Raw genomic sequence first — 12,839 nt, forward strand, 5'->3', positions numbered from 1 at the left:
GGCACTAGCCTCCGTAGTATCCAAGATATCGTCAAAGAGCAGTGCCTTAGGAAGGCGGTGTCCATCGTTCAGGACCCCCACCACCCAGGACAAGCCCTCTTTTCATTGTTACTGTCGGAAATGAGGTACAGATGCCTGAAGACAACACAAAATGATTCAGGGACGCTTCTTCCCCTCTGCCATCCAGTTACTAAATGGACATTGAACCTATGGACACTACCCCAGTACTTTTTAATTTCTTTTTTTTAATGCACGACTTATTTTAACAACTATTTAACAAACACATATATACTTAATGTAACTCAGTTTCTTTTTTCTATATTTATTTATCATGTATTTCATTGTACTGCTGCTGTAAAGTTAACAAATTTCATAACATGTATCGTAATATTAAACCTGATTTTGAATATTCAAAGCAATACACACAAAATGCTGGAGGAAATCAGCAGGTCAGGCAGCATCTATGGAAATGAATAAACGGTCCACATTTCTGGCCGAGACCCTTCTTCAGGTCTGGAAAGGAAGGGGGAAGATGCCAAAATAAAAAGGTGGGGGGGGGGGAGAGGAGGGGTAGGGGGTGGCTAGAAGGTAATAGCTGAAGCCAGGAGGGTAGGAAAGATAAAGTGGTGGAATGGAAGGAATCTGATAGGAGAGGAGAGAGGACTACAGGAGACAGGAAAGGGGATGGGAAAAATCGATATCCATGACATCAGCTTGGTGGCTACCCAGATGGAATGTAAGGTGTTGCTTATCCACCCTGAGGGTGGCCTCATCATGATACAAGAGGACGCCAAGGACTGAAATGTCAGAATGGGAATGGGAATTCAAATGTTTGGCCACCAGGAAGCTGTTTTTGGCAGATTGAGCAGAGGTTCTCGATGAAGCAGTCCCTCAACTTACAACAGGCCTCACCAATGTAGATGAGGCTGCGTTGGGAACACCAGACACAACAGACAACCAGAGCAGATTCACAGGTGAAGTGTTGCCTGACCTAGAAGGACAGTTTGGAGCCCTGAATAGAGGGATAAGTGCTCGGAGGGAGATTAGTGGGGAGGGACCAATGGACAAGGGAATCACAGAGGAAGCAATTCCTATGGAAAGTGGGGGTGGGGGAGGGGAGATAAAGATATGTATGGTGGTAGGATCCCTTAGGAGGTCAGAAGTTGCGGAGAATGAAGTGTTGAATGTGGATGCTCATGCAGTGGTAGGTAAGAACAAGAGGAAACCTATCACTGTTAAGGCGGCAGGAACATGGGGTGAATATAGATGTTCGGTAAATGGAGGAGATGTGGATGAGGGCAGCATCAATGGTGCAGGAAGGGAAGCTCCATTCTTTGAAGGAGGAGACATCTCTGATGTCCTGGAAAGGAAAGTTGTATCTTGGGAACAGATGTGGTGGAAAGAAAGGAACTGAGAAAATGGAATAGCATTTTTACAAGAGACAGGGTGGGAAGAGGTATAGTCAAGAGAACTGAATTGGTAGTTTTATAAAAGATGTCAGTTGATAGTTTTCCTCTGGAAATGGAGACTCAGAGATTGAGAAAGGGGAGGGAGGGCTGCCTGGTGGCTCAACGACATCAGCGCCAGACCCCGGAGTGGAGGTTCCCCAATTCGAAACTAGTTGGGTCCACTCCCAAGTACGCTTTCCATCCGTGCCAGGTTGAGTGTCGAGATCGCAACTCGACCTCGTAAAATAAAGGGAAAATACTGCGAAAATGTCTGTGTGAGGAGTGGCGCGCCACACAGTCTCTCTCTCGCATCACGCCTTGTTAAAGCCATGAAAAAAAAGACGTCATCACAGACGCACGCACGGACATGCAAATGCGCAGACGCACATGCACAGACTCGTACGCATGCAGGCACACACCAAAGAAAAAGGAAAAGGGAGGGAGCTGTCAGACATGGACTGAGTGTATTTAAGGGCAGGGTGGAAGCTAGAGGCATAGTTGAAGATTAACGAGCTCAGCATGAGTGCATGAAGCAGCATCAATGCAGCCGTCAATGTAGTGGAGGAAGAAGAGCACTATTGCAGTAGGCTTGGAACATGACTATTCTACTTAGCCATGCCCGTGGCTTGCCCTCAAATCAGGAGAAAGTGGGAGGAGCCGAAGGAAAAATTGCTGAACGGAAGAACAAGTTCTGTCAGATAGGGTGGTGGTGGAGAGGAACTAATTAGCTCTTTTATTGAGAAAGAAGTAGAGAGCCTTAAGGCCTTCTTGATGGAGGATAGAAATGTATGGGGACTGTACATCCACGGTGACAATGAGGCTCTCAGGGCCAGAGAATTGAAAGCTAGTTAAGAGATCGACAGTGTTAGAGAAATGTTACCAATGTAGGATGGAAAGGACTGAGTCAAGGGGATAGGATGGAGCCAAGGTATGAGGGCACGAGTTCAGTGGGGCAGGAGCAGGCAGAAACAATGGGCCTATCTGGACAAACTATTTTCTTTTGAAAAGCCAGATCTGAATAGTTATCCAAAATTCAAAATTACTCAAAACAGAATTATATATTTCACAATTTTAAGACATTGGATCTTACTGGTTTCTTTCCAACAATCAATTTCTCGACTTTCTGGACTTGGGACACATGATCCTCATTGGTCTTGAGTTCCCTTTTGCGGATTCGTTCATAAATTCCTATTAGTGTTTCTCGAGGGATGTCTTCTCCATCATCCACCCCTGCAAGTTACAGCAATCCTCATTAGTCTCTTATTAACAGTTATCTATTCTATTTTTCTCACATCTATCAGCTCTTCCACGCTTCAAAAGCAACAGTGAATATTTCATAAAGATCAGAATTTTGTGCATAGTGGAATTTTAGTGGTTCAGAAGTTTCTCAATTTACTCCAGGTATATGCTATTTTTTAATCTGCATAGAATTATAATAATTGAGTATTCTATTGATGCCTTTAGCAAAAGAAAATTGTCACACATTTGGTAAGACCATCCATGATAGGCTTGCTAACCAAACCCACCATCTGTCAAGCCAAGTAAATTTTTATTTTCTCCAAACACGGACATCAACTGAACTGACCATCCCCTCAATGTGCCTTGACAACCTATGACAACTCAACAGTAAATAAAGTAAAAAAAAAGTCAAATAAACATATGCAGCATGTATGAAAAGTCAAAGAAATAAAACTTTCTGATTTGGAGTTCATATCTTTCAAGCTGCAAAGGTTCCACTGTATTACCAACTCTCAGCAATTAAGGTTATTAATAATTCATGAAACACACAGCAATGCAAAAATCATTCAGTTCTCTTTTTAAAACGTTATCCAATTAATGCCACTTCCCTGATCACTCCCAGTGGCTTTAAAATTTCCAATTCATATATTTAGGATTATATTGACTAAAGTTATTAATATTCAACATTATCTGTTCGACAGCTTGCACAAGGTAGTAACATGAATACTGGTATTCGTTTAAAACTTTTGTATGTTTCTATTCCATGATATGTTCCAAACAAGATGTAATTTCAATGTATTTATTTTATAAACAACATGCCCCTAAAATATTAAATTATAGCTACTTTTAAATTTTATGTGTTTTTCTTCTCCTTCACTCTTACAACAAAGATAAATATTTTGATATGCAGGTAGCACATGCCTTGTAGTTGAGTGTTATGGATAGCCTATTTTCTACAAATTTCTTCTGCAAGCATCCGATTACCTGTCTTTGAGCAAAAAATTCCACCTGATTAAATTTTATTTGCTTCAGGTAACTCCCAGATCAGTTACAGTGGGAGGTAAACCCCTATTTGCACTCTATTTTTTTATTGCCTGCTACCTGCATTGCCCCACCCCCACCTTTCATTAAATCTCTTCACCCAGGGCTGCTTTTCCCTCACTAATACCAGTTATGCCATCATCCATATCCATTTATCTTATTAAAGGCCACTAGGAGGATCCAGTTTTATTACCACCATTCTCATTTCATTTATCTTGCAAATACTTCCAAACTTTTATAACATGTTTAGTAACATTAATGGCAGGAATATAGAAACAGGAGTAGATCATGCTTGACCCTATTCAGTGAGATATGGCTACTCTGTAATCCAACTCACAAACCTGCCTTTATCTAGTATCTCCTAATGCTTCTTGCTATAAGAAAACTGATCAGTTGTCCCAAACTCTTATCACTTCCTGCACATAAAAATACTCACTAAATTAATTTAAAAAGATCTGGCCCCAAAACACCATTAGAAATTGCTTATTTACAGTAATACTTGTATTACTGGTTCAGTTTGTAACTCTCGCCTCTGTCATGTGGATGTGGGTCTAAGACCCTTATCACAGAGCGGTGCATAAAAAAATCTAGGCTCTAGTTCCTGTCCAACACTGACACTGATAATATACCAAGGCCAATCCACCCTCTCTGGTCGATGCAAACTATCCCAAAGCAGCAATTCAAAGAATAGCAAGGAATTTATATCGAGCACCTGGACCAATATTTACCTTTCAAATCAACATAAATAAAATATATTTCCTGATCATTGAAATTCTATCAATGTTAAGAGATGGGTGAGTGCAATTTGGTTATTGTTCTTTTCATCAAAAATACTGCACAGAGCTCTGGGATATCCTGGAAGTATTGAAAGGAACAACATAAATGCAAGTCCCTCTCTCTCTATCTAACTTGCCTTGACTTCTGTAATTTCCCTCTTTTGGAAGCTCATAAATAAATATCACAGATACTTCTCTGATCATTCTTTGAATACATCAGTTAAAAGAAAAGTTGTTCATTAGTTTGGACGTGTACACTACAATTTCATTTCAAAGTCTGTCCCGAGCCTTTGTGGCCCATCAGGCTGGTGCATGTGCAGGTTTCTGTGGCGTGAAGCGACTGAGAGTACGAGACTCCCCTCCGGATAGGACACCAGTCTATCGCGAGGTTAACCCCCATTTTCAGCTGGGTGGACCAGAGTAGTGTGTGGTTAAGTGCCTTGCTCAAAGACACAACACGCTGCCTTCGCCGAGACTCGAACCCACGACCTTCAGATCATGAGCCCAATGCCTAACCACTTGGCCACGCACCACACAAATCTGTCGAGATCTGCAGTAGGAGGAATGGTTGATCGTTTCCTAGTTTTTCCTCTATTAATTCTTCTTTAAAACAAGTAAGATGGAAACAGAAACATACAGGTAATGTTTATCATTTGCTCTGGATTTCAGAATCTTTAATTCTCCTTTCTATCTACTCTGTATATTTAAATGCACTCAGCTGAAACATTGCATAAGCAGGTATGGTAAACCAAAATTTTAAAACCATCTTTCAAGTAAAAGAGATAAAAAGCTATGTTTAAACATCAAGGGCCTATGTGACGCTGGAGGTGATTAATGCTATTACATACTGAATATTTTCCATTGCCCAGCAGGAGAGTTGTAAATCCAACACTTACTTAAATTTCAACACTTCAATGCTTTTTCTCCATTTGTATCCATTGTGCTAATAGCTAAACACTTTCAAAGTGCTGTCATAATGTTCTTTTAAATTGGATTCTAAAAATGAGGGTACACATTTATGCTGCTAAATTAATTAATTACACTTAGTGACAGGATTATACACCTCAGTTTAAATAGATTTACAACTCTGCTGCTGGGCAATGGAGAATATACAGTTTGTAACACCATTAATTGGAGAACCAGTTTACCAACTCCCAGAATCTACATTTAACAAAGGTTTGAAAGGCAGATAATAGTTACTTATTGAATTATTTTTGGCTCCTAATTATGTTTATTGATACTACAGACAAAAATGTAATCATTGCTTCATTATTTGGAAATAATTTCCTCACTAAAATTACCGTATGCTTCTTTTATTTCTCTAATATAATGAATGTGCATGTTATTTATGTAACTTTGAAATTATTTTTATAGCGTGAATTATCAGTTTAAGTGTCTAATGGATTTTCTATTCAAGCCAATCACAGCTGTTCTGGAATTTAACACAAAATCTCTTCATAGTAATGGATGAAATTAATTTCAGAAAAAATATACTAATATAGCCAGTTCAAGAAAATAAAAATTCAAACAAAGGCACCTCAATGTCACTAACCTCTCAAGTTTTTGACAAAGTCCTCCAGTTTCATTTTACGTTCTGGTTTCACATTAGGGCTATACATGTCTGTATTCAGCAAAATTATTGCAAAGGCTAGGATAAAGATTGTATCAGGATTTCGGAACTGTCGCACAACTCCAGAATTGCAGATACAGTAACGTTGGCTACAATAGAAGGATTGAAATACAGTTTATTCTGTGAAGTCACTACATAAAATAATATCGGTAACAACTACAAAAGAAATTATTTGTGATCAACTGTGAACAAAGATTTACAAGTAACCATCTGTTAATGCATTAGAAAAACATTTGATGCAATACCAACAAAAATGTTGTGCAGACAAGAAATGTGTAATGAAACCATTAACCAATTTGCACACTTTCCCATGCTTGTCCAAATGCCACCAAAGGTCAGTGAATATTCGTTTCTGTGAAATTTTCCATGTTTCCTCACAATGTATGAGGCAGCAGTTCTCTCTATGGCAGCAGACTGAGCTTTCCCATCACTTCACTAGTTTTTCCTGTAGTTGTCTCCTCACATCCCTATAAAATCTCCTCACTTCTTACACTTACACAAGGGAAGTTTTACATAGACCTGTGAGCCTAACAATCTGCACATTTTTGTGATGCAGGTGAAGAGTAGAGCACGCATGGACCAGAGTTTGGATCACTGCTAAATTCTGGATCCCTGTTTGCATTCCATTTCTCAGTATCACCTTCCAGAGTCGACAGAGACAAGACGACAAATTTTCCAACAAGCTCTCCGAGGACATTCTGCTTGTTAGAGAGAGCAATGCTGGGAACCACAGAACAAAGAAGCAAAGTGAAGAAACTTCACGTGATCACCATCTGGAAAGAGCAGAGCTGAGGCATCTTTATAAGTATGCATTCTGACCATCAGCAATAGTACAAACAAAATAAGGGTATCAGGCAATGGCCTTCCAGCAAAGGACTGCCTGATTAGAAAAGTATGACCAAGCATCAAAAGGAGAGAAAATGTTTTGTTTACCCAGTTCCAGGATGAGTGACAACTTGAAATGATTGACCTGAAATGGCACTGAGGAGATGGATTTGGCTTGCAGGCAAGTATGTTCAGGTAAAAACTTAGCTTGGTCAAGCCATGTAAAATCACTGCTAGTGTCAAAAACATGGACATATTCTGTCCAGCACACGACATAACTATGCACGCAGTAAGCATGCCTGAAGTAATTTTATTCATCGGCTCCAAGTCACACAGAAATGCTATTAATGTTGCTGAGGCAACCATTCAGCAAAACTGCATCCGCTTGGATTGGTTTATTATTGTCACGATTACCTAGGTAAAGCTTCTCTTTCATGCTGTTCATACAGATCTATGCGTTGCACAGTGCAATGCTAAACAATAACAGAGGCAGAATAAAGCGTAACAGGAAATCAGTGCAGGTAAACAATAAGGTGCAACATCATAACAAGGTAGATTGTGAGTTCAAAAAATCCTAGGGAACCATTTAATATTCCTATATCAGCAGGGTAGAAGCTGTTTAAAGATTCAAATATTAGCTTTATTGATCACATGTACATTGAAGACAATACAGTGAAATGCGTCATTTACATTAAATCAACAAGGATGCAGCTGAGCAGCCCGTCATGTTTTTGATGCCAACATAGTATGCCCATAACTTACTAACTATAACTGTACGTTTTTGGAATGTGAGAGGAAACTGGAGCACCCGGAGGAACCTCAAGCGGTCACAAGAAGATGCAAACTCCTTATAGGCAGTGGTGAGAATTGAACCCCGATTGGTAATGGCTGGCTCTGTAAAGCAATGCAGTAATCACTACGATACCATGTCCGCCCCCCAAACCTGGTGCTTTCAAGCTTTTGTATCTTCTGCCCAATGGAAGAGGGGAGAAGAGAGAGTGAATTGCCGAATGGAACATAAAGGTTCAAAGGTTCATTTATTATCAAAGTATACATCCCAAAATACTGAGTGTTTGCACATAAAGTCTATAAACTTGTTTAAAAAGCAAAAATTGCCTAGTTTAAAGTGTATTGAGTCATTTCCAGCAGAGGTCTTTAAGTCGGGATATCTTGTCACCTACAGGGAATTCAATTTAATGGCTGCTGTTGGTTGCAGGGTTTGATCTCATATGCAATTATAGTTTCCTCCATAGATGGAGGTAATGGCACCCCCTTTTACTCCCTATGCCTGCAACTGCCATGAAGTGATCTCTTTAAAAGTGCTAATCCACTTTCCAAGAGACTTAAAATGGCATGCAGTACTTATCTTTCAAGCAGCTGCAATGTGCGAATTGTACAGGTCAAGATAAGTAAACCACGTTAGTAACTTCTTAAATCAAGGATGTTCCAATTTTGTAGCTTCTTTTTGAAAAAAGACTTTTTTTCAGTGTTAGTTCAGTCTACAGACAGAGAATACTGAAAGTTTGATTGCGAGGCAACACTAGCCAATGCATAATAACTGCAGATAGCAACATAGATTTCCTAGAAAAGAGGCCTTAAATCTCATATGCAACCACATACAGAAACTTATATCCACCACCAGTTAGTAAATTGCTAAAAGCTTTATTTGAAAACTGACACTTCTAGATCGGAAAAGATATAAATTCATTAAGTTCAAAGAACTTTCCGAAACTCAGCAAGATTTCATGACCAAATTGTAATACGGTTCTATCTATGTTTCAGTATGATATCAGGGAGATTTTGTGTAGTTTTACACAAATGGTTAAACTAAACAACCAACAACTGAGGCTGATTATACATGCAAAAATATCTCAATGAGAGAGACTGGTTGAAGACACTCAAGTCTTGTTCAATTTTTGCTCAGTATACCCTGGTCTATGCAGATACGGCACATGATCTTCTTCAAAAGATTCTCAGTTGCACTGAGGCACACAAAGCCTTTATTTGCATTTGACATGGTGCAAAACTGATGTACTGAAGTCCTTTTCCACGACTTCAAGACAAAGCTAAAGAAAGAACTTCAGAAAAAGGAACATAGAAGGCAAGAAAAAATACAGCAGAATGATTGGTTGACGCTCATTGAAGCAGTTCCCAATTCAAGTAACACTATCTCTCTCAGTGATGACTACCCGGCACACAGCTAGAATACATCCCAAGACTTATGTGTGAAGTTGGCGGTCCAAAGCCCTTTAGTAAACTTGACCTGTCCAACACACATGATCAGCTCAATATTAACGGAGATGCAATGCTGCTTAATGAATAATACTCATAAAGGCTGATCTGCAAACTCAAAACTGCAAGAAGTCAAGTAGTTTCCAAATTATTTCCAAGTCACTGTGGACAAGATAATGGAATACATCGTCTCTGTAATAAAAAAAAGACATATTGTTCACCAATACAATTCAGGAAGAAATGTTGAGTATGCTCAAGCATACTTCATAATCAAAACAAAGCAAGTATTCTTTACTTCATATTTACAGGGCAGATAAAAATGGACGGAAACTTATCAAGGATATGAACATAACTTAATACCTGAAGGTTATAGAACCTAGGTACTTCCAGGGTAAGCTGCAGTATTATGCTAGGTTCTTATCAAACTTGACTACCAACTGGTTTGCTAAAACAGTCCATATGAGATCATAGCTGTGAATTCTGTGACCCAAGAGGGACACAAACCATGCTGACACCTCCAAGAAGGTCCCAAAAAGATCATTGAAGTAGTTAAACTTGTAGATGTGTTGATGTAATAAATTTTGTTTCTTTTTCTGCTTTTTCATTTCTAACCATAAAAGCAAGAACAGAAGCACTGCAGAGCTAAAGATGACATTGTCAAGTGGCCTGTACTGACAGCAGAAAGCAGCTGAAAGTAACACATCAAATAATCAGCTACATTCTGCTTAGGCCCCTGAGTTCTCAGGTATTTCCTAGCGTACTTCTACCTATGGCTCTACCAGGAACTGAACTTAACACAGGTAACATACAACATATAATCAGATGAACTGCAAAGACTTAAAATTTACAATAACATTATACAACAGACATTGATCAAATATAATCTAAATTTATAGGACTATTCAAATGATGAAAGAGGAAACATTTTGATCATCATACAATATAAATATCCCACTGCAATTTAAAAAAGCATCAATTAAATAATATATTCTCAAGATGAATTATTTGCAGACTGATATATTTATAAAGATGTGAAGGAGAAAATGTTCATTAACTTTTCATAGGGAATGGTTTGATCCTATTAATAAATAATAATCCAAGTGATTAATAATCAGTTCTTATTTATTTTAAGTAACCACTAGAATTTCAATATTAAACCTCAATATATTTGAATAAAGTGGGCACCAATAGCTTTGTTTATATTTGTATAGTGGAACTACTGTTCTGCTAAAATATATTGGTGCTGACTAATGGAACAAAGCAAACACAATTTAAAGTTCCATGTTGCAGGGAGCTTTGGAGAAACCTTTTGGACTCTTTGGGTGAAGTTTTTGCTTGGAACTGTAAGTCATACTGTCCCCATACTCATACTCAGTGCGCCTCCACATCCTATAAGTGTAGTGGAGCCTCAGGGAGCCTGGTTTCTGCAACGCTCCAGACGGCTCTTCACAGATGGTAAAGATAAACCAGTGCAAAATACTTCCTTTAAAAAATCTTTAAAAATAGTTTACTAAGTTCCTTGTGTAAATGGCATATTCTTTCAGAACTTCTTGCTGCATGACAACAGTTTACCCCTTAGAATCAAACTCTATTGCACAGTTGATTGCCTCTGCGATGATGCCTATCATCTGAGAGCTGTGTACCTGAAAGCTTCAATAAGACGCTCTACTTTCTGAGCTTCGCCTTGGACCCGAATGTGTGCTTGAAACTTTCTGAGTGCTTCATCCAATTCCATTCCTGAAAAATCCATCTCATCAACTACACAGCTGAAATAAAAATCATAGCATGGTATGTTTCTCTTAAAATATATTCTGGCATTTATAGTGCAACAAAACTTTAATAAAGAACTAAGATCTTAGATTTCATATTATAAAATAACTTGAAATCAAGTTACAAATTGTAAAGCTACTTTGGAAGATCAACAAAACTGTTCATTATAATGGTACAAGGAATAATCAAGACAATTGATTAACAAGCAGTGGTAGCAGCCATAAGATTTTGACCTGCCATCTTTTTTTCCTTAGATTTGCCATTGAATGGTTTTGCCATTGAAACAAAACCATTCACTTCTCACCAATTAAGTGTCACAGAACCATTGCTGTCTTTCCACTTTGACTATTTCAGCTGCTACTATTAACAAAGAACACTGAAACAGTGTTGAGAAAAGGCACAAACTTTTATTATTATCTTTGTGTTGGCCTTACAGACTTTTTATATATGTATTTGACCTATTGAAAAAGTTCCACAAAATATTTGCTATAATTGATAAATAGTAATATAGTTTTTTATATTAAAAACTAGCCAAAATAACTAATTCTTCTTGCCACCTTTATAGGATTGATGAAAATCTGTAAATTTAGCACAAATTTAGTTCTAGAAATCTACTAAATGTGAAACTGAACCAAGGAGTCCAGATAATATCTTGGATATTGGGTTAGAAATAGATCATGACGAATGTACAAGAATAAAGATTTCATTCAAAAAATATCTCACAATACCAATCTAAAAGGGTCAGGGGGTATGGAGGGAAGGCTGGGGCGGTGTTCTGAGTTGGATGATCAGCCATGATCATAATAAATGGCGGTGCAGGCTCGAAGGGTCGAATGGCCTACTCCTGCACCTATTTTCTATGTTTCTATGTTTCTATGTAAAGTGATTTTACATAACCACAATTTTTTTTAAAGTTTATTAAAAAAAATTAAGTTTACAGGATTAAATAAGAACAAATGATCAATACTAAAGTTAGAGAGAAGTGGCTTGGCTTTTTAACATTGGGTTCATACTGACTGCATCTTATATTACTATTGTGTATATTGCTCACTCTTTCAGATTATGCTAAATTAAGGCAAGGGTAGTGACAGTCAATTCTGATAAAGTAGCAGTTGTTTCAAAATAATTCACTTGAACAACAACATTTATATAGAAGAGAATTCCAACAGGCTAGAATGCTAAATTCTGTTTCCTGTCATAAAACAGAAACTGCTGGAGATATTCAGCAAAGCAGACAACATTCATGGAAAGAAAAACAGAAGGAATATTTCAATACCTTCCATTATGAAGTCTTGTCAGAACTTGATTCAAATTGATTTTACTGAGTAAATTCAGTATGATTCTTAATGTATATTGAACTCAAAGCTGCATAATCTATTTTTTGCATATAACAAGAAAGGAAGTTTTTGCAATAAAATAATTAATACATACTAGGATTGATGTAACTAATAAATTGTTTTCACATACGTTGCAGATATGACAGTGAGCATGCATCCTCTGTGTATACACATTTGAGAGGGCGTCAAAGAGGTGAGGGTAGTGAGTGGTGTCAGTAGGGGTGGGGCATGGAGAGGAGAGCAAAGGGAGTCTAGGGGAGGGGAGAATGAGAGTGTCTAGGGAATGGTTAAGGAAGTTCTACAGATCGCTGATCTTTTTGTGTAAACTTTGGCAAAATACATCTATGCCTTAATCATAAATTGTGCTTCAAGTATTTGGGATGTTTGTCATTGCTAAGTCAGTTATAACTTATTTTCTGATCTATTAAGGTAAAACTGCACACCATGGGCATCGTAACTACAGATTAATCCTGCTGTATGAGTTTGGTTATAGTAAGCAGATCAAGTTAATTTAAGGGTGTGTACTCAGGTATCCAAGAGA

At 38.0% G+C, this 12,839-nt stretch overlaps 1 protein-coding gene across 4 annotated transcripts in view; it reads right to left on the bottom strand.

Annotated features, from left to right (window-relative positions):
* The window catches only part of iqsec1b (IQ motif and Sec7 domain ArfGEF 1b), a 539,720-nt gene that overhangs the window by 32,076 nt on the left and 494,805 nt on the right, over positions 1 to 12,839 (bottom strand). For all 4 annotated transcript variants that reach the window (XM_072280360.1, XM_072280361.1, XM_072280362.1 and 1 more), the window contains 3 exons: positions 10,835 to 10,957; positions 6,057 to 6,223; positions 2,539 to 2,678 (listed from right to left, as the gene is read on the bottom strand). In XM_072280360.1, the coding sequence (XP_072136461.1) occupies positions 2,539 to 2,678; positions 6,057 to 6,223; positions 10,835 to 10,957 (430 nt within the window). The remainder of the gene's footprint in view (positions 1 to 2,538; positions 2,679 to 6,056; positions 6,224 to 10,834; positions 10,958 to 12,839) is intronic.

The sequence above is a fragment of the Mobula birostris genome, chromosome 16, assembly GCF_030028105.1.
Source record: "Mobula birostris isolate sMobBir1 chromosome 16, sMobBir1.hap1, whole genome shotgun sequence".
NCBI lineage: Eukaryota > Metazoa > Chordata > Chondrichthyes > Myliobatiformes > Myliobatidae > Mobula > Mobula birostris.